At 32.1% G+C, this 24,495-nt stretch overlaps 2 protein-coding genes across 2 annotated transcripts in view; both read left to right on the plus strand.

Annotated features, from left to right (window-relative positions):
• LOC139516491 (uncharacterized) overlaps positions 1-24,495 on the plus strand; it is a 735,418-nt gene that overhangs the window by 462,872 nt on the left and 248,051 nt on the right. The window lies entirely within an intron of this gene.
• Positions 4,766-24,467, plus strand: LOC139498615 (ribonucleoprotein PTB-binding 1-like). The gene is made up of 12 exons (XM_071287093.1): positions 4,766-4,972; positions 6,405-6,468; positions 7,168-7,371; positions 9,099-9,343; positions 9,667-9,849; positions 10,729-10,846; positions 11,487-11,564; positions 12,147-12,259; positions 12,580-12,633; positions 13,201-14,238; positions 17,142-17,426; positions 19,676-24,467. Exons 1-12 carry the CDS (start codon positions 4,781-4,783, stop codon positions 19,844-19,846), a joined length of 2,745 nt encoding a protein of 914 aa, XP_071143194.1. The 5' UTR covers positions 4,766-4,780; the 3' UTR covers positions 19,847-24,467.

Raw genomic sequence — 24,495 nt, forward strand, 5'->3', positions numbered from 1 at the left:
GCGAATAGGTAACGAATAGGTAACAAATAGGTAACAGGTTATTTACCGAGCGCTGGAACGGGTACATGCGCTCTAATGTGGTCATTTCATCTCTAAGAACACATTGTTACCGTCTGAGACCTGGACATAATTGAAAATCCTTTTCTAACAGGTGAAACGTATAAAAAAATGTATTATAAGCGAATAGGTAACGAATAGGTAACGAATAGGTAACAGGGTATTAACCGAGCGCTGGAACGGGTACATGCGCGCTAATAGGGTAATTTCATCTCTAAGAACACATTGTTACCACCAGACATGAACACAATTCAAAACAATTTATTTCAAGGTGCACCGTATACCCCGCGCATTAAAAGCGAATAGGTAACGAATAGGTAACAGGTTATTTACCGAGCGCTGGAACGGGTACATGCGCTCTAATGGGGTCATTTCATCTCTAAGAACACATTGTTACCACCTGAGACATGAACACAATTAAAACACGATTTATTTCATGTTGCAGCGTATACCCTGCGCATTAAAAGCGAATAGGTAACGTATAGGTAACAAGATTATTTACCGAGCACTGGAACGGGTACATGAGCGCTAATAGGGTAATTTCATCTCTAAGAACACATTGTTACCACCTGAGACATGAACACAATTAAAACACGATTTATTTCAAGTTGCAGCGTATACCCCGCGCATTAAAAGCGAATAGGTAACGAATAGGTAACGAATGGGTAACAGGGTATTAACCGAGCGCTGGAACGGGTACATGCGCGCTGATAGGGTCATTTCATCTCTAAGAACACATTCTTACCACCAGAGACCTGAACACAATTAAAAAACGATTTATTTCAAGGTGCACCGTATACCCCGCGCATTAAAAGCGAATAGGTAACGAATAGGTAACAGGTTATTTACCGAGCGCTGGAACGGGTACATGCGCTCTAATGGGGTCATTTCATCTCTAAGAACACATTGTTACCGTCTGAGACCTGGACATAATTGAAAATCCTTTTCTAACAGGTGAAACGTATAAAAAAATGTATTATAAGCGAATAGGTAACGAATAGGTAACGAATAGGTAACAGGGTATTAACCGAGCGCTGGAACGGGTACATGCGCGCTAATAGGGTAATTTCATCTCTAAGAACACATTCTTACCACCAGAGACCTGAACACAATTAAAAAACGATTTATTTCAAGGTGCACCGTATACCCCGCGCATTAAAAGCGAATAAGTAACGAATAGGTAACAGGTTATTTACCGAGCGCTGGAACGGGTACATGCGCTCTAATGGGGTCATTTCATCCCTTAGAACACATTGTTACCATCAGAGATATGAATTTAATTGAAAATCCTTTTCTAAAAGGTGCAACGTACAACAAACGTACTATAAGTGAATAGGTAACGAATAGGTAACGAATAGGTAACAGGGTATTAACCGATCGCTGGAACGAGTACATATGCGCTTATAGGGGTATTTCATCTATAAGAACACATTATTACCACCAGAGATATGAACACAATTGGAAATCCTTTTCTAAAAGGTGCAACGTACAACAAACTTTTTAAAAGCGAATTAGTAACGAATATTTAACAGGGTATTATCCGACCGCTGGAACGGATACAAATGCACTTATAGAGTTATATCACCTCTAAGAGCCCAAATCTTCCACCAGAGACAACAAAACAATTGAAAATCATGTTTTAAAAGGTGCAACGTAAGATACACGTATTATAAGCGAATTATAAGCGAGTGATGGAACGAATTAAACAAGGTAATAGCATGCTCCGAAACGATGTACACCCTGCTTACATGTTTAACTCTACCACATTATGTAAGTATGTGCCTGTCCCTAGACAAGAGCCTGAAATTAAGTAGTTATCGTTTGTTTTTGTGTTACATATTTCCGTTTATTTTTTTGTATATGAAATACGGCCGTCAGTTTTGTTGTTTGAATTGTATGAGGTTGTCATGTCTGGGCCTTTTATAGGTGACTACACGGTTTGGGCTATGCTCATTGTTGAAGGCCGTACAGTGAACTGTAGTTGATAATTTCTGTGTCATTTTGGTCTAATGTGGAGTGTTGTCTCATTGGTAATCATACCACATCTTCGTTTTTACGCAAGCGCTAACACGGTGATTTCATCCCGTCGAACCAAGATCCATCTTCAAACATACGGACATAAAGCAGTTAAAAGGTAGAACGTATAAAAAACAAGTAAGGAACAAATGCGTATCGAACATGAAGTAAAAGGATCGGTTGAGCACAAACACATATAAATAGGTCATAAAAAGATCATTTTACCTCAACCAATTCAGAACTATTACCATATGTAAGACTATTAACAACTAGATTTGTAATTGCTAGCAATAACGGAAGGCACCCCTTCCCCCTATTACCAGGTGAGTGACAGCCATTTTGACAATTCCAAAGTCAAAGAGAGCATCTACAGATGTCTAGTAACATTTTTGCAAAGTTTCATTAAGTTTGAACATTTTGAATTTTTGATATTTTTGCTGTTTCCATGGTTACGGCGGCCATTTTGAAAATTCTAACTTCAAAATCCAACTCTGCCTATGCCAGTTCCCATTCCTGTAAAGTTTCATCCAGTTTGCGGAAAATTCTTATTTTTGAAATTTTTGACCTTTTTGCATTGTTTCCATGGTAACAAGACCTATTTTGAAGTTTCATGAAGTTTTGAGCATTTTGAGAATTTTGAAAATTTTGGTGTAGTTTCCATGGCAACATAGTAGTTCCAATGATCGCCAAAATCATCCAACACCTGTATATAGTGGGCACCTACATTGTTTTAAAATATGATGATTCTGAGTTGAAGCATATCCAAACAGTTCACCAAAAACCAAAAGCTCATTTTTTTCACAATTGTGCCGTTTCCATGGTAACGGCAGCCATATTAAACTATTCCATGCCATAATTAAAAAGGGGGAAGGATATTAAAAATCAAATAAGTAACGAATAGGTAACGAATAGGGAATAGGGAATAGGTAACGAATAGGTAACGAATAGGGAATAGGGAATAGGTAACGAATAGGCAACGAATAGGGAATAGGGAATAGGTAACGAATAGGTAACGAATAGGGAATAGGGAATAGGTAACGAATAGGTAACGAATAGGGAATAGGGAATAGGTAACGAATAGGCAACGAATAGGGAATAGGGAATAGGTAACGAATAGGGAATAGGGAATAGGTAACCAACTTGACGCCCATCTTTAGGTGTTACTATGTTTTCAATATACTTCCAATATGCACGGCGTAGTTCTTTCTGTACTTTTTGCCTGGCTTCTTTGAATTTTGATGTTATCTTAGGATCTGCTGACTTTTTCTTTCTTTTGTATAGTCTGTCACGGCGGCGTATTAGTTTACGTACATTTGGTGTTAGCCAAGGGAGGCTATCTTTCTGTTTTGCTATCGTATGCGGAATATGGTTTATTACACTTTGGTTGAGCTGGGTTTTGAATAATAACCAGAGTTCTTCCGCTGAACTCCCATTTGAAGCTAGATTTCCGATCTTTTCATGGATTTGGATCATTTCCTCTTTGATGGTTTCCCAGTTTGCCTTCCTGTATAAGGGGATGTTCCGAGGTTTTTGTTTTCTAGTTAAGGGCTTGGTGTCTATTTCGCTGAAGACAATGTCGTGGTCTGAAACCCCAGGTATCACTTTGCGTGTAGGATTATTCGTTATCACTAGGTCTAGCGTGTTAGGGCTTCTTGTTGGTTCCTCCACTAGTTGAACAAGTCCATTGTCGTCAAGAATGTCGCCAAAATTGTAGTGATTTTTCTGACATGTTGATTCTGGTTTCAGAGTTCTTGTTATCCAGTTCCAGCCAGGGAGATTAAAGTCGCCACCAACAATTATGAAGGCATTCTTTGTAGCGTTTACTTTTTCAAGACTTCGCCCGAGTTCTTCAATGCTTTCTTCATTTGATGTTTTAGGGTTGTAGTAGGATGCAAAATACAAGTCTTTACTACCAGCTAGACTGATTTTAGCCCAAACAATCTCGAAATTTGTGTGTAGCTCGGGTACAGGTGTGCTTAGATGGTCATGGTTTATTGCTATTAGCACCTCGCCTCCTTTCATGTTGCAGTCATTTCTGTAGATGTTATAATTTGGTGGAAAAATTTGGTTATCTTACAGATGAATCTATCCAGGTTTCTGTTCCCAGGCTAGGACAATGTTGGATAGGGGCAGACCGATTTTGCCTTTTGATAAAGTGTATAGAGAGCACGGACATCATCCTACACGGGGCCATAGTTATAAGCACAGTCGCCTGAAGATTTCATAATTATAGCGAAAAAATGGGGGAAATAATTTTTTTAGTAGTATATGACGCCTGAAGATTTTATAATTATAGCGGAAAAAAAATCCCCATTTTTTTCGCTATAATTATGAAATATATAATACTAACAAAAAATATTTTATTTCCCCCATTTTTTCGCTATAATTATGAAATCTTCAGGCGACTGTGGTTATAAGCACAGTCGCTTGAATTTTAGTGATATATGTATGGGGAATAATCATGAAACAGTATTTTTATATTTTTTATTCATACATATATCACTAAAATTCAAGCCGCTGTAAGTTAACGTGCACCCAATACCTGGAACTAAATTAGTATATAATAGTGCCAGAGATTATCCCAGTTTAAGTTATAAAGAAAACACTTCAGTTTTGCTTTTTAAAGTCAAATAACATGAGTTACAAAACCGGATCCTAATCGGATTTATCCGTCATCGGTTTGGCCATTAGAACGCTAAATTTGAAAATGGCGACGTCCATGTCGCACTCCCGCTCTTCGACAACGAGCGAAAAAAACACAAATGCAGTAAGCTCTGGTGAAATAAATGGACATAAACAACACAGCCATGCCGACCAGAAAGGATCTGAATTAGCTGCTAAACAGTTCTACTCAAATAAGCAAATCACCCTGAAAAATGTCAATACCGTCCTCTCCGAGGTGATAAATTATTTTGTTCAGCCTGGGACGTAAATTATTTGAGGTTCTAGTTTCTGCTTAGCACTGATAAATAAAACAGTTGTTTTTCTAATGTTTCCAGTATTATTTCATGTCCCGTGAATGACCTACATTTATCATCTAAGTTACTAACTAAGTCACTTTATTTAGCTCGACAGTCACTGTGACACTGGCCAGCATGGATGTTCACAATATTGAATTATTCACTATCAGTTGCTTTGGTTTTTTGAGAATTTACTATTTCTATTAAGAAATAAGTAAAGACATAAAAACAAAACAAATTAGAAAAGGTGCAAAGAAGGGCTGCTAGGTTTGTCACTAACCGTCATTTATCCACAAACAATTAAAAACTGGAACAGCTTTCCTCTGCGTATTGTAATGAGCGACTCTAGTATAGAGTCTTTTAAAGCAGCCATCTCAACCAACATGTTCACTTTAGGTGCATTTATATTAAGACAGTATATCAAAATATTTTGACATGTTGGTGAAATAAATTTGTTACTTTATAAGATCATAATGAAACTTAGCTTTAGTTAATGTTTCATCCATCTATTGCATTAAAGACTTCATATTCCCTTCCAAAAGACTTGTCAAACAGTATTTATTTTTGTAATGTCTTCGAAGTAATTGTACAAATCACAGATTGAAGGCGGTATTCAAAAGAAAAGCAGATCAGCTATGATAGAAATCTGTATTCTTACAATAAAAACTACACGTACAGAGCTACATGTGCATGTAGATAGATATATGAAGATGTGTAATGAGTGCCAATGAGACAACTCTCCATCCAAGTCAGAATTTATAACTACAAGTAAACCATCATACATTTTTTGTAGGTCACATACCCATAGCCAGGGGGTTCGGGGGGTTTGGACGAAACCCTTGAAAACAATAATGACTGTTAAAGTCAACGTTCTGTTCAAATTGTGACTGTTAAAGTCAAGTTTTTGAGGCCAAATAACCTCCCTCTGGAAATTCCTGGCTACGGGCCTGGGTCAAAAGTACGGCCTACAATGATGCATGTCCTGAATGACAGTTGACAGAACAGTGATCTGCTAGGGGAAAATTACGCAAACTACACACATAAACACACTTTTGTTCGCTAAATGTAATGCAACACAATGTTTTAAATCATTGATTAAATTTGTTTTATTTATGAATCATTTTCATTGACATATCCCATGATAATTTTAAAAATTGGTTCCATGTGTTATGATTGTATAATTAGATATTGAATATATATATATATATATGAAAAGAAAAGGCAAATTGTTGAATGCTGCTAGCAATACGTAGAAACTAAATAAACTTATAGTCATGAAAAAAGGCACGACTCCAGAGGGTTTCATATTTTTATGTTAGACACTGCATATATTTCTAAAGTTATTTAAACATGTTTTAAAAATATTTACAGCTAACTGGAACATTGACTGAAAATGGAGTAAACATTTTGGAGTTCGATGAACAAAATAAGCAAGGTAGATTATGTTAATATTGCATTCTTTATTGGAAAGAAAAGTTGTAATTTTCAAATTACTACTAGATTTGATATATATATGTGTGTGTTGAAGAACTAACATTTTCCTGGAAAGTTTTGTTATTTAGCATGTTTAGTATAGCAACGAATTCGACTTTTTGTATTAGTTTGGTCATGTACAAATGTATATATTTAGCAAACACTCACACATTGATTAGATAATTCAACATTGTTTGTGTTTATTATGGCATCTATGTGAATGTCATTATTGAAAGGTTTAGTTTACAAAATCAACATGTGTTCAGCTATAATACAAAAAATGTATAAAATATGTGTAGTTTTACTTTACTTTAAACTTGTCAAAACTGAAGCTTCTATTTCAGTAATTTGTGTACAATTGAATTGTGAACAAAACTTAAATCAAGGAGGCAAAACAAAAAAGTATGTGTGTTTACTATACCCCTACCTACCCTTATTTTTATCCCCTACACTTAAGTTTTTTGGTCATTTTTGTTTAAGCACTGTTTAGTGTTTAGTCACAATGTTGCTCCCATAGACTCAATGTAAACAAAATTATATTCAAAATTTACCTACCTACCCTGTTTTTTTTCAGCATGTGACAGTAAACACACATACATTTTTGTTTGGTCAAAGCATAATTTTGAAAATAAACTTTCATCATAATTATTATCTGTTTTAGCGAAAGTTCAATTCAAAGACTGTGACAATGTGTTAGATGTGATGGAGTACTTGTCAAGGTCATTTGATGTATCAGTTGAAAGTTCAAATAAACTTCTATGCCTTGCACATCTTCCATCAACTTACACCGATCAACAGTTGAGAGAGCTGGTTTCATCACATGGAAGTTTATGTAAATGTTTCATGTACAGATGTAGACATACAGGTTTGTTTAAAAACAGTGTCCTTTCTGTAAATTGAAACTTGTTAGTGCATTTTTCAAAGTTATCGCTTCTGCAAATAAAACACAATCAACAAGAAGATTTTAATCGTATATCCTACAAATTGCCTTGCATCTCATAGAGAAAGCCACTGTAATTATATTTCACACATACTGTAAACCAAATAATAATAACTTTGCGAGAAGAAGAATGACGAAGAATATAAACTTGGATCTTTAATTGTCTTAATACAGCAAGTACATTTGAAAATTTCAAAATTAAATCTCTGTGAATTGAATTGAATACAAATGTATGTTGCACCCCATTAAAAAAGGGTTAATTCCCCCAAGATAAAATTTACCTTTATTAGCTGGACAAGGGAAGGTTTTTTATAGGTTGTAAGTACTAAATAAGAAATATTTGATTATTATACACATGCAGTTAAACATTAAAACAATCATGTCCATGTAGTTTCAAATTTAATCTCTTATCTGATAATAAAATTGATTTTAAACAGATACATGTATATCATGTTAAGGAGGGGTATTTTTCGCAAATACCCCTCAAGAACATGCTATATCTGTTTAATTACACTGGATGTTAATGTTCAAAAACGCATTGATGATCGTGACGTTACAAGCGTCCAGTTGGATAGAGTATTTTTTGGCAAATACCACGGCAGAGAGGGTAAAAAGGCATATCCTTTTTGTATATACCCCGGCGGCATTAAAAAATGAACGATATTGATTTGATAACAGTAAATTGGTGAAAAATACACTGGCTATCAACCAATCAAAATGCAGGATTCTTACATAAGGTGTAATTATGAACAGATATATCATGTTATGGAGGGGTATTTGCGAAAAATACCAGTCAAGGGACTGTGAAATTTCCCGAGCCGCCAGGCGAGGGAAATTCTGTCCCAAGACTGGTATTTTTCGCAAATACCCCTCCATAACATGATATATCTGTTTAATTACACCGAATAGATTTGAATTGAAACTCTCTGTACATGTGCAGATAAATACTATCAAGCTGCAATTCATAAACATGTTTATGCATAATTTAGGGTATAAGTGGATATTATCATAGAACCGCGGGAATTATACATGTTCTAATACGCGTTAGCTCGCTTTATTATGTAACGTCATATCCGAAATCTTTTGACGGGAAGCTGCTCGCGAGTGTAAAAAAGGAATATCCAAAATGGCAAATACCATGGTATTTGAGGCAAATTCACCGGCAGTGGTAAAAAACAGGCAAATTCGTTTGAAATGAGGAAAACATATGAGAATATGCGAAAAATACACTGGCTATCAACCAATCAAAATCTTGCCTTCTTATATGAGGTGTAATTAAACAATAAAGAAACTATCATACAAGTACATATTCACTTGAAAGTCATTTTCATTGTAGAAGTTCATCATATTCTCTTTGCTTAAATTCAAAGATCATGTGTTTTCACTGTTTTTGGAAATTTTCACAAAAAATAGGATGACAATACATTGAACATTGGCAGATCAGTATAGTACAGTTGATCAATTTTATCCTGTTTCATTGGCAAAACAATTTAAACACCTCATTTGGTATTCACAATTGTATAAAGTTGATGTTGAAAGGTGACCTTTCCATCTGCTATCAGATGCTTCAATAGCAGTCATTTCCTGTAACATTGGACAAATGAGAAAGGTCATATAATTTTTTCTATGATATATCATGATTTTTGTTATAGGAGAAAGTCTTGGTTATGGATTTGTGGAGTTTGATTGTACAATAGAGAAATCTAAACAGATAGAGCTAGAGTTAGATTGGAAAGAAGTAGACAGTCATTCAATACACTGTGAAACTGTTAACATCACTTCATATGACAAATTGTGTTCTAAATGTTTGTTGATAGACAATCTACCCACGGATTTCACTGATGTTATGGCTCTAAGGGATATCTTTAGTTGCTGTCATAAACCTCTTTACTGTCAGGTAGTTGTCTTTACATGTTATTATTATGATATTTGAATAGTTACACCATAAGAAAATCAATACAAAAAATTTACAGGTTTTTATCCATACAATGCTTCTGTTGTATCTCTTTTAATTGACTATTGTAGATAAAGAATGACTTTGTCGTTTGAATTTTTTTGTGTAAAAGTGCAATATAGGACATATACAATAACAACTAATATAATCTCTGACATGTGATTTTATGAGAGAATGCTGTGAAATGACTGTCTTGTTTATAAGAGGGCTGAATTTCATTTTTATGTTTTTTCTAAGTGTATTAAATTTATCAACTTTTTTTCCAGATTGTAATGAAAGACAATGAATCTCTAGGATATGGTATTATAGAATACAAAACATACCAAGAAGCTCAAAGGTCAAAGAATAAACTGGATAATCATGTGGTACAAGACCAACCAATCCGATTAACATACTGCATTCCAGGAAAGCCAGGCATCTTTTTATGTTCAAAGATTATATCCAAATTTGTGAGTTTTATCTTTTTAATTTGTAAAAGAATATTCAAATTACTACGGGATATATTCATTCAAAGACATATGTAATTGTTTTCATGAATATAAGAGCATTTTTTGGCATTGTCATAAGATACCAACTTGATCACTATAAGGGTTAAGTTAAAAGTTAAAGTTGTAGACTTCTGGCAATTATCAAGATGAATTACAGTAATAATTTGTTTAGATTGAATATTTCTCTGGCTGCTTGTTGTTATAATGAAATAATTTTTGAAATTATTACTTTTCCAAGATTACAAACTTCAATTAAAGGACAATAATAATAGTGCTGCGTGTGTAAGATTTTAAAACAGAATCTTTGGAACATAACAGCATGTATCAATAAATAGTCTGTCTGACTTGCATAGCAGTAAACATTTTTATAGTGTTATTGTTATCAATTTCATGGTAAAACATGGCACAGTATCAGTGTATCCTAAACTCTGTCTGATTGACAAAAATGCATATGTCAGACAAATAATCACTTGGTAAGACAGATTTATTTTTTAGAATTTTTAGTCGGACACAAACTGTAAAACAGTTTGGCGCAGACTGCAGTATCATTTTATATTTTACATTGAAGTGTACATTATATGTATAGTAATCATGGTTATTATTTCCTTAATCGTTTACTGTGTACATTATATGTATAGTAATCATGACTATTATTTCCTTAATCGATTACTGTGTACATTATATGTATAGTAATCATGACTATTATTTCCTTAATCGATTACTGTGTACATTATATGTATAGTAATCATGACTATTATTTCTTTAATCGTTTACTGTGTACATTATATGTATAGTAATCATGATTATTATTTCCTTAATCGTTTACTGTGTACATTACAGGGTAGTTGTGATAGAACAGAACCACCAAAGAAAGGCTTATTACCAGATCCTATTTTTATGAAAGATGATTTGTTGAAGACACCTTTAGTCAGACAGCTCTGCCAACAGCAGCCTAATTGTATGTATCTTAAATACTGTCAGGAATGTTAAATCTTGTGTTTTTAAATAACTGTTATAGTTCATAGAATGGAATGTTTTGACTGTACTCATATTTGGTTTATTAGATTATAAAAGATGTGCAAGATGAAAATACAAAACAATAAAACAGTTGCAATTTATATATAAATAAAAACAAAACAATGTGAGCTGTTATGGCTGTAAACTTGAATTAATTTATATAAAGATTAAAAAATCAGACAAATTCTAAATTATTCTGTGTTTTATTTTTTTTCATTTTTGTCTGTAAATTAAGCAGACTGAATGTTTAGTAAATTTGTATAAACACATTGTGTATTAAAACTGTTTTTAAGTAAGTCAGTAAAACTTGATGTATTCATATTATACTTAATATATGGTGTTACCTGTTGACATAAAAAATAGGGGAAAGATACCAAAGGGACATTAAAACTCCATGGCTAAAAAAGAAAAAGACAAACAGACTAACACCATAAAAAAAACCCAACTTAGACATGAAAGAAAACAGCATAAGTGGTCTTAATAATTTGATCAATTCAGTCAAACCAGGGAGTTCATTTTAAACATTTCTGTCCCATCTTGGACATTGTGAAGATTGTAAAACTTCTGTTCTTGCTTTACAGTAATGGGTTGTTTTAAACAAGCATTAACACAGTTACAACAGACTTACATGAATCAAGTGAACAGTTCTGCAAAACCAGGTATTTATAAAATCTTGTGTACCGTGTCAGGTTCTTTAAATTCTGATGAATGTCATTTAGTCACTTCTTTTTAGCACTTTTAGTTCATAGAGCCATACTGATAAACTTTTTTATAATGTTGTTTTCCTCACTCCTTGTCTTGAAGCATTTCAAGAATCTTGTACTCTGAAACAACTTTGCTGATTGAGTCTAAAATTAGTCAAGACTCATCTCAAAGAGTTATACTAACAAAATATGATATATTTTATTGCAGAAGAACAAGGTTACGTTTATAATGATTAATTATAGAACAAAAAGCAGTGAAAGGGGTGTAAAATTAAAAGTTCGGTAACATTTTTTTTTTAGATTTGAAAACATACATGAATTGAGATTATTATGGTCCTATATAAAATGTCAATCTTAAATTCCAGATTTCTGCCATTTTTAACATATGACCATATTGAGTTTATGCTATAGAAGATTTTGAAGATTACTATCGTAGTCCAATTGTAAGGATTTAGCTACTGACCAGTAGTAGTAAGTCCAATAGTTCATCAGGTTTTTATTTCTTTAGGATTTTTGTTTCCATATTATGTTTTACAGGATTGCTGGGACCTGCACCTTCTGTTCAACTAAATCCATTGATCAACCCTAGCATGCAGCTTGGACTTATAGTCCTACTGGCATTACAGTTACAGTCAAAGTCTCAAAACAAGGTATAGTATTTATGTTTCAATTTAAATATCACATTTTCTTTAATTTAGAATATCTATATATAAACAGAGTTCTCAAAACCTTCTTTTCCTGGTGGTCTTTGAAGAGAATCTGCTTGTCTTCACTATAAATTCATTTGCTAAATACTAAAACTATGTCTGTCCTTTGCAAAATTTGGCCGTCAAAACCTTTTGGACCATTTTTTTTTTTCGAGAACTCATATAAGGTATTCATTGTATAAATATGTACAATTAAATATTCTTATCAAAGGCGTGTCTTGATTTAATGCTCATGAACAATATTTCTTTTTTTATGTTCACAGATATTGAGTCCACTAGATTTGTTTGGTTTGGTTTTGAATCAACATACAAAACAGGTATTTTATACACAGTATTAATATAAAAAAAAAATTTATTGATCCATATTTTTATTTTGAGACTGAAACTATAATAGCAATTAAAAGAGTTTTTTTTGTGAATGGTGGCTTTTAGGTAATACTGGTTTTAGAATGAATCTTTAATTAATTTTCAAACCAACAAAAATTAAACAAACAATAAAAAAATTAATATCTATTGAGTTTCAATATAACTACCTTTAAAAAAAACCTCAAAATGTAGTTAAATGAAGGGTATCATTATATTATTTGCATTTAAACAAAAATTAGATGCATAATTCACTCTTGCACCTGGGCATGTGTGTATGAGTTAAAATAATTTTTGCATAAAAAACTCTTATTACAACCTTTTTAATTTTCATCAAATTATATTAAGATACATATTTCTGATAAGATGAAAGACACTATTCTCATGTCCACCACTTATGCATACTAGCTTTTGAGAAGAGTTCTGAAAATATAGTTTCCACATACTTTTTCATTTCCCTTATTTTCATGTATGAAACCAACCTTTACAGAATATCCCTAATGTTTTATGAATAATTACAGGATGGACCATTATCTATTCTTGGAGACCCTTTAGCAGTCCAAGCCAGTGTTGTCCTAAAAAATCTGACTAGTCAGATATCAGCAGTGCAACCTTTGACCTCTAATCCACCTGTCAATCTTCAACAGAACAACGACCACAATTCATCCCTACTTCAGTCTTTGGCATTAAACTTAAAAAATGTGAACATGAATATGTTGATAAACCTAGGACAGTTAGCTTCATCAATACAGACTTCATCTGGTTTATTAGGGAGTGGACCACCCCAACCATTAATGAATGACCAGTCTCTTGTTAAAAATGCCAAAGTCACGGAACAGAAACCCAAGCCAAAAAGTTTATTGGACTTGGATATGTCTAATTACCAACAGAAAATGTATCCAGTTCAAGATCGGATGAAAAGTTCTGTGAAAGAGAACATTCCTTATAACAGGGGACCAGCTTTACAACAGGAAGGTGTCTATAGTGCAAATCCTGCTATTAATAATAACATGCAGTTTAATAGACAAACGTCTGGTATGCATTTAGATCAGTATGGGAATTTCACATCACAAAATGAAAGTAGACATTATCCTGCAGCTTATGACCAGATAAACAAAGCTACTTCCTTGCCAAACATAAACCAAAGTTTATCCCATTCATCACAGTATGTAGACAATGCCACTAAGGTCAAACCTTTAATGACAGATATGTCTAGATCACAATATGTAGACAATGCCACTATGGTCAAACCTTTAATGACAGATATGTCTAGATCACAATATGTAGACAATGCCACTATGGTCAAACCTTTAATGACAGATATGTCTAGATCACAGTATGTAGACAATGCTACTAAGGTCAAACCTTTAATGACTGAAATGTCTAGATCTCATCTCTATCATGAAAATATGTCTCAAAACAGAATTGCCCAAGTATATAATGGAAACTCAAACCAAGGTCATGATGAACCTGATGGGTTGATGCCGCCTCCTGCCTTCACAAATATGATACTGCCTCAGCCTCCACAAACAGAAACCACATCTACATACCATAACAGGGTAAGTGTGTGGATTGCAATGTACAACATTTTTATGTTAAATTGTTTGGGAGCATTCCTTCATATTAACAAAAAAGGGTCTATTTAATGTTGTAAGCAATACAATATGACGGTTTTCTAATGATTGTTGATATAAATGGTAAGCCTTTTAATCAATTGGATATATTATTCTTTACTTCTTCTTTGGAAGGTGAAAATTTGCTTTAAATTAGAAGTGTGTTTGGCATGGAGATAAATATTGATAAACAAACAGGCATCAAAATACACAAAATACAGAATTCATATGCAGGGAACATTACAACAAAGCATTTACATTCAGTAAAAGAGTAATTAATGTTCATTGGAAACCATCTTATCAAGTCAGTATACATGATAATATGAGCTATCAGGTGTTTATATTTACAGTGGAAACTGTTCAATGAACCATAACTCATATATGATTAACAGGTTAATAGTGTCAAGTTGTAGAATGAGCTTCCCAAATTCCCTTATTACTCACAAATTACAAGATTTCTCAACATAGGATTTTCAAGTTTTACATTTCAACATTTTAATCAAGGTTGCATGTTGAAAATTTAACAATTTTGAGTTGAAAATTTACTTGCAACAGAAGTAAAGTCTATTGATTACTTTTATCCTTTCTTAAAGAAAAATATGTTTACATAACATTGATGTACACTTGTATCTGCCATGTCCACAAACTCCAACTTTATTTTTTGGGGCCTTCTTTTACTTTAGGGGCCCCAACCAATAAAGAGCTATACTAAACTATTCTTAACTCTAAAGTATAGGGACCCTTAAAGTAAAAGAAGCCCATTATTCTTCAAACAGTGGCCTTCTTTTACTTTAAGGGTCCCTATACTTTAGAGTTAAGGATCAGTTATGGTTAGGTTAGGGGATGATTTAGGTTAGGCTTAGGTTTAAGTTAGGGTTAGGATTAGTGTTAGGTTTAGGTATGGGTTAGGCCAACTAAAATTAATTAGTAGATTTTCATCCAAATTTTTGAAAAAAATGGGGCGGGTGGGAGGATTTTATTTTTTAAATTTTATTTCACATGAAATCTTCTTGTCACGTGTTATTCGATCATATATTGCAAGTGTAATAATAAGCTTATATCATGTAAATACATCCATTAGGTATCGTGTATAAGACAATAACAATCAAAACCAAGGAGTAACCAAAGACTCATAAAACCAAAAGACATTTGCACCAACAGTTACAAATAATAAGTAGGAAACAACACAAACTCCACTAAAAACCAGGAATAAAATCAGGTGCTCCGGAAAGGTAAGCATTTCCTGTACCGTATACGGCACCCGTCATGTTATTTGTTTGTTCAGTTCGGTAAGGATGGAAGGTTGTTATGACTGAGGAAGAATATCCCTGAGATATGATTTTTGACACACTTTTGTCATAATGGCCAATCAGCTCATGATGACAACCATACAATTGAGTGATGACCTTAATTTGATGATTCATAGCCCTGTCTTAGCAACTTTTGAGAAAGCAGTATTCCTCGTTCAACAAAATCAGCGTATATGTACTTTGAGCTAGCTCTATAGTAACGTATCAATATTGAGACACATTTACTCCATATGCTGGTGCCGCTTTTTCAAATTCGTATTCAAGTATATATCTCTGATTGGCCACCACTGTTCTACATGTAATTGCCGCTTTAGAAACCTATTTTATAGTAAACAGCAGAAATGTGAGGAAATGCTCTCTTCAGTTGGACTACCTACATGAAATATATTTTGCTTTCTAAGCTATGTTTTGTTGTCCGAATAAAATGAAGCAAATCCATTGCTATGCAACACGAGTACGATAAGTACAGAATAAAATGAAAACTCAAACAGTGTTGAAATAATAGTGTTGGTCCTTAATATGCAAGGTGCAAATATAATAACAATGCATGTAGAACAGAGTTGTTTAATGACTCTATCGTGGGTATTGGGACAGAGGATGTTTGCTGGGTTTTTTTTCCACAAAAAAACGAAAGGCATGGATAAATTTATTTCTAAGAGCTTGCTGTAAATTAATAAATTAAAAATGCGTATGTTTGTCGATTTTCTGAACTCAATATACGGTCATTAATCTAAAAAGTTCATGCTTGTGTTAATTTCTTTATTCCAGTCAAATGTGTTCCACGATTCTGACGCTTTTGGGTTTCCTTCACAGTTCAAATTTCTTGAAAGTCATTGTATAAATAAAATAAATCCAAGGTGTTTTACTGGCAAACATTTGTCATTTGTGACATAGTGTACGGCGATTTGCGTTCTTGGACACAGCGAATATTTCGCGCCCTTCTCATAATCAATCTTTTAATTTATTCTCGGTAAATGATGTTGTGATCATAGATCAGCAGAACATCGACTTAATCATCCAGTTAGAATACTCTAACATACGAAATCCGAAATTTAAAACAGGAAGTTTTACACGAAACGAAATATCGACGGTTACCGGTAACGGAAATGAACAAAATCCGGAAATCGTAATTTTTTCAAAAATAAAAAAAATCGGGGCGGGCGGGGATGAAAATCTATCAATTAATTTTAATTGGCCTTAGGGTAAGGTTTGGGGTTAAGAATAGTTTAGTATAGCTCTTTATTGGTTGGGACCCCTAAAGTAAAAGAACTTAAATCAACCATTTGAGACATATTTTATTCTAACAAACCATTTACAAATGATTTTTGAATCAAGAAGAGTACTGTGTAATACTTATTAAAATTTACTTTGATATGAAGAAAAGAGATGTATGGTTAACATACCTGAACAGCAACCCAAACACAAAATTTATACGGTTAACATACCTGAACAGCAACCCAAACACAAAATTTATACGGTTAACATACCTGAACAGCAACCCAAACACAAAATTTATGTTTGATGTTTATTTTTTTGCAGTCATCCAGGACATATGGTGATATGATAGATCAATACATGACCAACCAACCAAATGGACCACAGCCTCTTTTGACCAGAACAGCGTACCATGATGACTTGTTAATGTCTGGTACCAAAAGAAGCCGGTCTCAAGCTAGTTCTATCAGTGATTTCTCAGACACGTACACTGATCCATCATCATTGTATGACCAGTCCTATAGATCAAATGACTCCATGTATTCTGATGGTGGATTCTCTACAAGTGGATATTGTACGCCTATTGGTGTGAAAGATGATGGTTTATTGGTAGGTTTTAGGGAAATTGATTCTGTGTGAAATATGCCACAGACTTATGTAAATACATATTGATAAACGTTAAGAAGACATAAATCGATACGAAAGAATATTTTTATCGGTATATATTGTTGCTTTAACCTTTTTCAATTTATTCTGTTAATGTTGTCAGTTGGCTCATGCTAAAAGAATTTTCATCCTGATACAGACATCTCCATAGGCACATCATACTCAGGTGGAAACAAGGGTTGTTTGAGTGAAGATCTTTTTCTGAGCTGTGGTATGCATAAGAGCTTAAATAAAACCACTTAGATAAATGATGTACAATAATCCCTCTTTTAAACAGTTCATTCCTGAGTTGACCACACAACTAACACACATGATGTCATCTTTCCCATTTTTAAGGGATGTTGCTCTACCTTTGAAAATAGGACCATTTCATATGAATATAAGGTTATGTGAATTCAAATTCATACATGATTTTTTTAGTGCTTAGACTATGAGACATTAGTAAGGTATATTTTTAAATCAGAAATAGCAACACTGAATTATTTGATTGAGATCACCATGCTTTATCATAGGTTCTTTAAAAAATTATCAATGTGAATCTGCTTTCCTGTCATTCTTTATCTTTCAAAACCAAAATTTACACAAAAATTATCTGAAGGATTACAGAATATTTGCATGTGCAAGATTGATATTCATTATAGAATTAACACGAAAGGTTATGTACAATGTATGATTTTCAAAATACTCATAGACAAGAAATTTTATAATAAAAGAAAAAATTATACACTGCTAATTTTGAACAGGTACTATTTCTGTACTTAAAATCTGTAGTACTAGAAATTTACTTTTGATATTTAGTACTATTTCTTTACTTTAAAGTTATTGTAATATTTAGGTACCTGTGTTTTACAGTGCTTGATTTGTACTTAAAAATTTTGGTAAAGAAACAGTGATCACAATATTCCATGTTTAACAAGAGGCTGTCACAACGACAGCAAACCGGATTTATTAACATTTATTTGTGTCCTGGCAATATCACAAGAACCATTACTGATGAATGGTGAAAGTGAAAATCGTCAATATCAAATTTGACCTCCATTTTGTCATCAGTATCAACATATTAAAATTTGAAAAGCTTAGATTGAATGGTTCATGAGTAAATGCAACAACCTGAATGGAAACGCCATTTTACGATCTTTCAAGAACCATAACTCCTGAACGGTAAAAGTCAAAATCGTCATTATTGAACTTGACCTCTATTTTGTCATCAGTAACAACATATTAAAATTTCAAAAGCTTTGGTTGAATGGTTCATATGAAAATGCACGGACACGACAGGAAAAACCATTTTTCAATCTTTCAAGAACCATAACTCCTGAACGGTAAAAGTCAAAATCGTCATTATTGAACTTGACCTCCATTTTGTCATCAGTAACAGCATATTAAAATTTCGGAAGCTTTGGTAGAACAGTTCATGCATAAATGCACGGACACGACTGGAAACTCCATTTTTCAATCTTTCAAGAACCATAACTCCTGAACGGTAAAAGTCAAATTCGTCATTATTGAACTTGACCTCCATTCTTTCATTAGTAACAACATATTAAAATTTGGGAAGCTTTGGTAGAACAGTTCATGCGTAAATGCACGGACAACTCCATTTTTCAATCTTTCAAGAACCATAACTCCTGAACAGTAAAAGTCAAAATCGCCATTATTGAACTTGACCTTCGTATAGTTGTCAGGAATAACATATTAAAATTTTAAAAGCTTTGGTTGAACGGTTCATGAGTTAATGCACGGACAACATTTGATTGCCGCCCGCCCGCCCGGCCGCCCGCCGTACATCCCCAAATCAATAACCGACATTTTTGTCACAAAAATCCGGTTAAAAATCATAACTTTAAAAGATTTGAAATTGACAAACTTTCAAAATGCTGAACATGTAACAGTGTAACCAAAAATCTGTACTACTTAAATTTCAAGTATAAATTAAGTACTGTAAAATACAAGTACCTAAATATTACAATAATTTTAAAGTAGCAAAATAGTACTGAATATTAAAAGTAATTTTCCAGTACTACAGATTTTTGGTACAGAAATAGTACCAATGCAAAAGTAGCTGTGTATGAAATAACAGGAATTTATGTATACAAAGTGAGATAATGTAATTCAATTAAACTTGATAATTTTTATGTGAAATACATGTATGGGTACAGATGATAATCATCTGCTCTTGAATTCTCTTGTAGAAAACTCCAATAGGACAGAAGAGGAGTTACAGCCACCTACTTCCTCCTCCAGAGGCCAGTCCTGAGGGAGATTTTGTTGGTCAACATTCACAAGGTATCGGAGGACATTATGCTGAATCTTACAGAAAACGTCCACGACTAGATAGAGAGGATCTTAAACTTAGATACTGAATCTTCATACTAAAAAAAAACATTTTCAAATTTTCAAATGATTTACAAATAGATTGTCTTTGAAATACCATAGATATTCTTTTACAAAATAGGAAATGAATTTGTAACATTGAAGAAAATAGTATATCTATAGATTTCCAAATACCTTTTTTGTGTGCCATATATATTTTCAAAATTACAATTACATTTTTTTAAAAATGAAAAAATCATGCTAAGTCAAATTTCAGGGTAAAATAACTGGATTTTTGTAATTACTAAAAAATGTGAATTATTTTAATATGATAAAATTCTTACACTAATTTTATGTAGAGGGGTAATATTTATATTTTTCTACATTTTCCTGGGATTTATGACATTTAAATCTTGCCATATTATATGAAGAATTGTACATTTTCTCATCAGATGCATTGAACATTAGATGTTCCCTATCATTGGTTGTTAGCTGTCTACAATATTTCCCTCTTGTCTTATTCTTAAAATGAATTAATTGTGCATGCAACAGAATTAAAAAGATGCGCCTTTATTTTTTCATCTGATGAAGGATTATGTAATAGTATACAAAGTAAATATCAAAACAATTACATAAAATGTGGTTTTCATTTCAGAGAAATGAAAGGAGGAAGGGGTTGTTTTGGATTTTGATAATATTTAAGAAAAATAGGAGTTTCTGATTTTCTAAAAAGTATAATATTTACGTTTTTAGTTGTATTTTTCCATGTTTATTATGGACACAATATTTTCACGAAGAACCCAAAGCTTTAGTCTTGTATATGATTGTTAATTATTCAGAATATGGATTGCCATATTAGACATAAAAGTATCTAAATTCAAATTATGTGAAATTTCCTCTGAGGGCATGTGAAAGCTTTATGCTAAAAAAAAGAAACACTATTATCTTTCTTTCAGTTGTTGGTTATTTTAAGATATTCATGTTTTAGTGATTGTTGTGGTTTTTTTTATTATTTAAATTGTATATATGGGAAGCATATCCCTTTGTATTTTTTTTTTCTTTTCTGTTCTTCTCTCACTTTCTTTCTAATTAATATTTTGTGAGACAATTTCAGTTGTACATATTTTTAGATGTCTCTCTGTATTTTTTTTAAATAGTTTGCAATCCATTTATTGTTTATTTATCATTGCATATAAGATATTTGATAACACTTTGTTATTTTATATTGCAGAAATCTTTAAAAAGTCACTATGGCTGATCATTCAGTTTATAAAAAAACTTATATATTGTTGAACCTTACCCAAGAAATCCATGAAAAAGATCTACCCACAAATAATAATGACACAAAAATGAAAAATGATATATCCTACAACGTTTTAGTGTAGCAGGTTAAAAGAGTTTTTACACAACAAAATACTTACCACAGAGTGCTTCTTGAAATAGGGATTTTTTTATTGACTTTAAAATTGAAATATTTATAAATATAAGGGATTTTTTTTTGCTTGTTAAATTGAAATATTTATGAATATGAAATTATGTTCTCCATAAAAGTATTATTGCTAGAAATGTTTTCAACATCTTTGGAAATTAAAACATGGAGGACATGTTCAAGGAGTATGCACAATGAATAAAGGAATGCTCTTGAAAAATTCTCACATAATTGAAATGTTTTTGTCAGGAAGGGGAGGTTACTCATGAAATAATACAATGCATTTAACAGTATTAAAAATAATCAACAGACATAGTAAAGAAAATTTGTATGATAATTAAATTTTGTTTTCTGTATATATTATGAAAATTATAAAACATTTTATATGCAATTATATTGTGATATTTACAGATGTATTATTAAAAGAGGGAAAAAAGATGAAAATTGGGCTACTTTAATACTAACAAGGTCATCTTCACAGTATGTTATTTTCCTGTACTGTTAGGTGTAAATAAATGTTTACTAGTATATATAGTGTATTTTTTGACAGTACATCCTTTAAATGTCCATTTGTGATTTTCTATTTATATCTGTGGTATTAAAGTTAAAGCTTGTTTAGTTATCAATTGTGTTATGTTGAGAATTTCTAATGAATTATTTTTCATAATCAGTGCTGTAAAAATAGGTCTTTGTCTGTAAGTTTGTTCTAATTTTCAAACAATGTCTTACTATGAGTTTGAGGGAGAACTTTTTTTAGTGCTCCCTGCCTTTAGTGCTTGCCAAATATTTTAAAATTCATGCATTTTCATAAAACTTCACTTGTTTCTTCCATCAGCTGACAATTGATGAGGTTTCAATTTTATTTTATTTCCTTTATGAAGATTTTTAATACCTCTACCAACATGTGTTCTAAAACCAATGCTCTTTTAAAAACTTAATAAATCATAAACAAATGAAATGATGTGTGTAAATATGAATTGTATCAAAACTTTTGACTACTTAAAATAGCTAATAAATTCATACTTTTTTCAAATTACATGTTTTGTTTTGCCTTAGTCTCCCTGTCCCTCTCCTTATAAGGGACGACATCAAAAGTTCAATGTAGGATAAAAAACTTAATTCACATAGAAAATTGATTTACCAATAGGGATATATGTAAAAATCGATTTTAGATATACAAAACTTGCAGAATTTTAACCCCCACCCCCAAACTATTTGATTTAAGTTTTTTATCCTACATCGATCTTTTGATGTCGTCCCTAAACAGACAAAAAATCAAACAATTTTTTTTTAATACTTACTGGAACCCACAATGAACCAAGATTTCTGCTAAAATAGAAGTCATAGCCTCTTCTTTTATTTAAGTGGCAAGTCCAAAGATGCATAAAAATTGTATCAGTTGAGTCCATATTATTTCATCGCTATTTGATAAATTCAAATGAAAATTTAAAATTTAATCTTAATCTGATTCATTTTATCATTTTTTTTAGTAATGAATTTAGGCATTGCTATTCAGGACTGTTCCATAAAAACATACATTGGACCCAGGGAAGGCAACTTAAATTTGCCACTATGGGTGGATGCGAAATATTGTGTTGAAAAGGTTAAAATGCAGGACTCTAAATCACTCCTATGGGTGGTCACTCTGTTTTCAAAGTGCCTTAATTCCCTGGGTACCATGTATGTTTTAATGAAACAGCCTTCATTGCCAAATACCTTAATGAGAATCTTAGTTATTTTTATGATATATAAGTGTATTATTTATGTACATTTATGTATTGGGAAATGAAAATAATGAGGCCACCATTTTTGTGTATTTCATATTTCAAGAAAATGCACGTTTTCAATGGTATTTTTTTTAGCATAGATTAATAATTTAAGAAAATATGTTAAACATAAATTAACTTTGTTACAACAAAATTGTTACTCTGTTAATCTGATTTTTGTCTATTTTATATAATTATTTTAATTAGATTTGTGTTTTACATATTTTAATTAGAAATGTTGTTATTTTTTTTTATAAGACAGAAGTCAAAATTGTTCATCTGCATTGAATATAAAAGATATTATTTTTTAAAAGGGTTTTATTGAGATAGCTTACCATTGTTAACTTTCTGCAAAATAATTAGTTCAGCTGTATATTATTCTGCAAATTCAAAAGTTATTGCGAGGTTTTTAGTCATTGAGAATTATGCAATTGGTAGAGTATGGCAGTAATAAGAAGTGCTTCATATACCTGTAAGTTCATATACCTGTAAAGTAAGTCTTCCCGAAGTCACAGTAAGTAATCTCACATTTTTGTCCATTTTTAGAAAATTGCAATAAAAATGCTTGCAATAATTTTTGTATATACAGTATTAGTGTCAGCAGCCAAGTAAAAGAAAGCAACTTACTATAAAATATCACATTTTAGTGTTAGCAAATCAATTAAAGACATTAAGAAATTTACCATTTTATATATAAGTATGGTTTATAGTATTATATTTATAAAATATAGTTTATCACAAGGACCCTATTTTTGATACTCATTATATAACAATGTCGACAGAGTCAAACTCTCTGTTACTTATTTTCTGAAATAACTAAAAGTAATTTCAGGAATAATCTGTGTGAGTTGCAAGCATCCCTTGTTTACTGTAAAGCTACTTATTATTTTGAGCAATTTATTTTCACCACTGTTGGGAAAAGTAACCGGAGTATATGTCAAACTTTGATCTTCTCATATATGAATACTCAACAGAGATAGAAATCGTGAGATCTACAGAATAGGTCTAAACCTGAATTTGTTTTATATCAAATAAATAGTTACAGATTGCTGAATGTTAAAAGCATGTTATTATTAAACAATTTAAAAATAAAAATGCAGCTAATGAATTTAAGAGATGCTATGCAATTGAATTTTATAATCTTTGCCAAATGATTTTATGACAGCTTTTCCTGGTCTGCCTAAAACTTCTTATTTTTTCCATATTCATGGAGAGAAAGTATATGTAGCAAGGATTCTTACCAATTCTAAAAAAAATGATTTCCAAAACTTTGATGCTACATGTCTGAAATTGACCATAATTGAATTCCCTTTGGAAATTGAAGATACTCAATAATAGTTATTAACTTCACATAACTTTGAGAATACTATGGTAGAAATATTCATGTATGAAATTTATATTTCACCTACTACAATGCTTTTTTTTAATGTTCTTAAGTTCTAATATAACCATGTAATAAAGGTTGTGAAATATAAATACTCCTCGTTTTAATGTCATAAATTTG

The sequence above is a fragment of the Mytilus edulis genome, chromosome 1, assembly GCF_963676685.1.
Source record: "Mytilus edulis chromosome 1, xbMytEdul2.2, whole genome shotgun sequence".
NCBI lineage: Eukaryota > Metazoa > Mollusca > Bivalvia > Mytilida > Mytilidae > Mytilus > Mytilus edulis.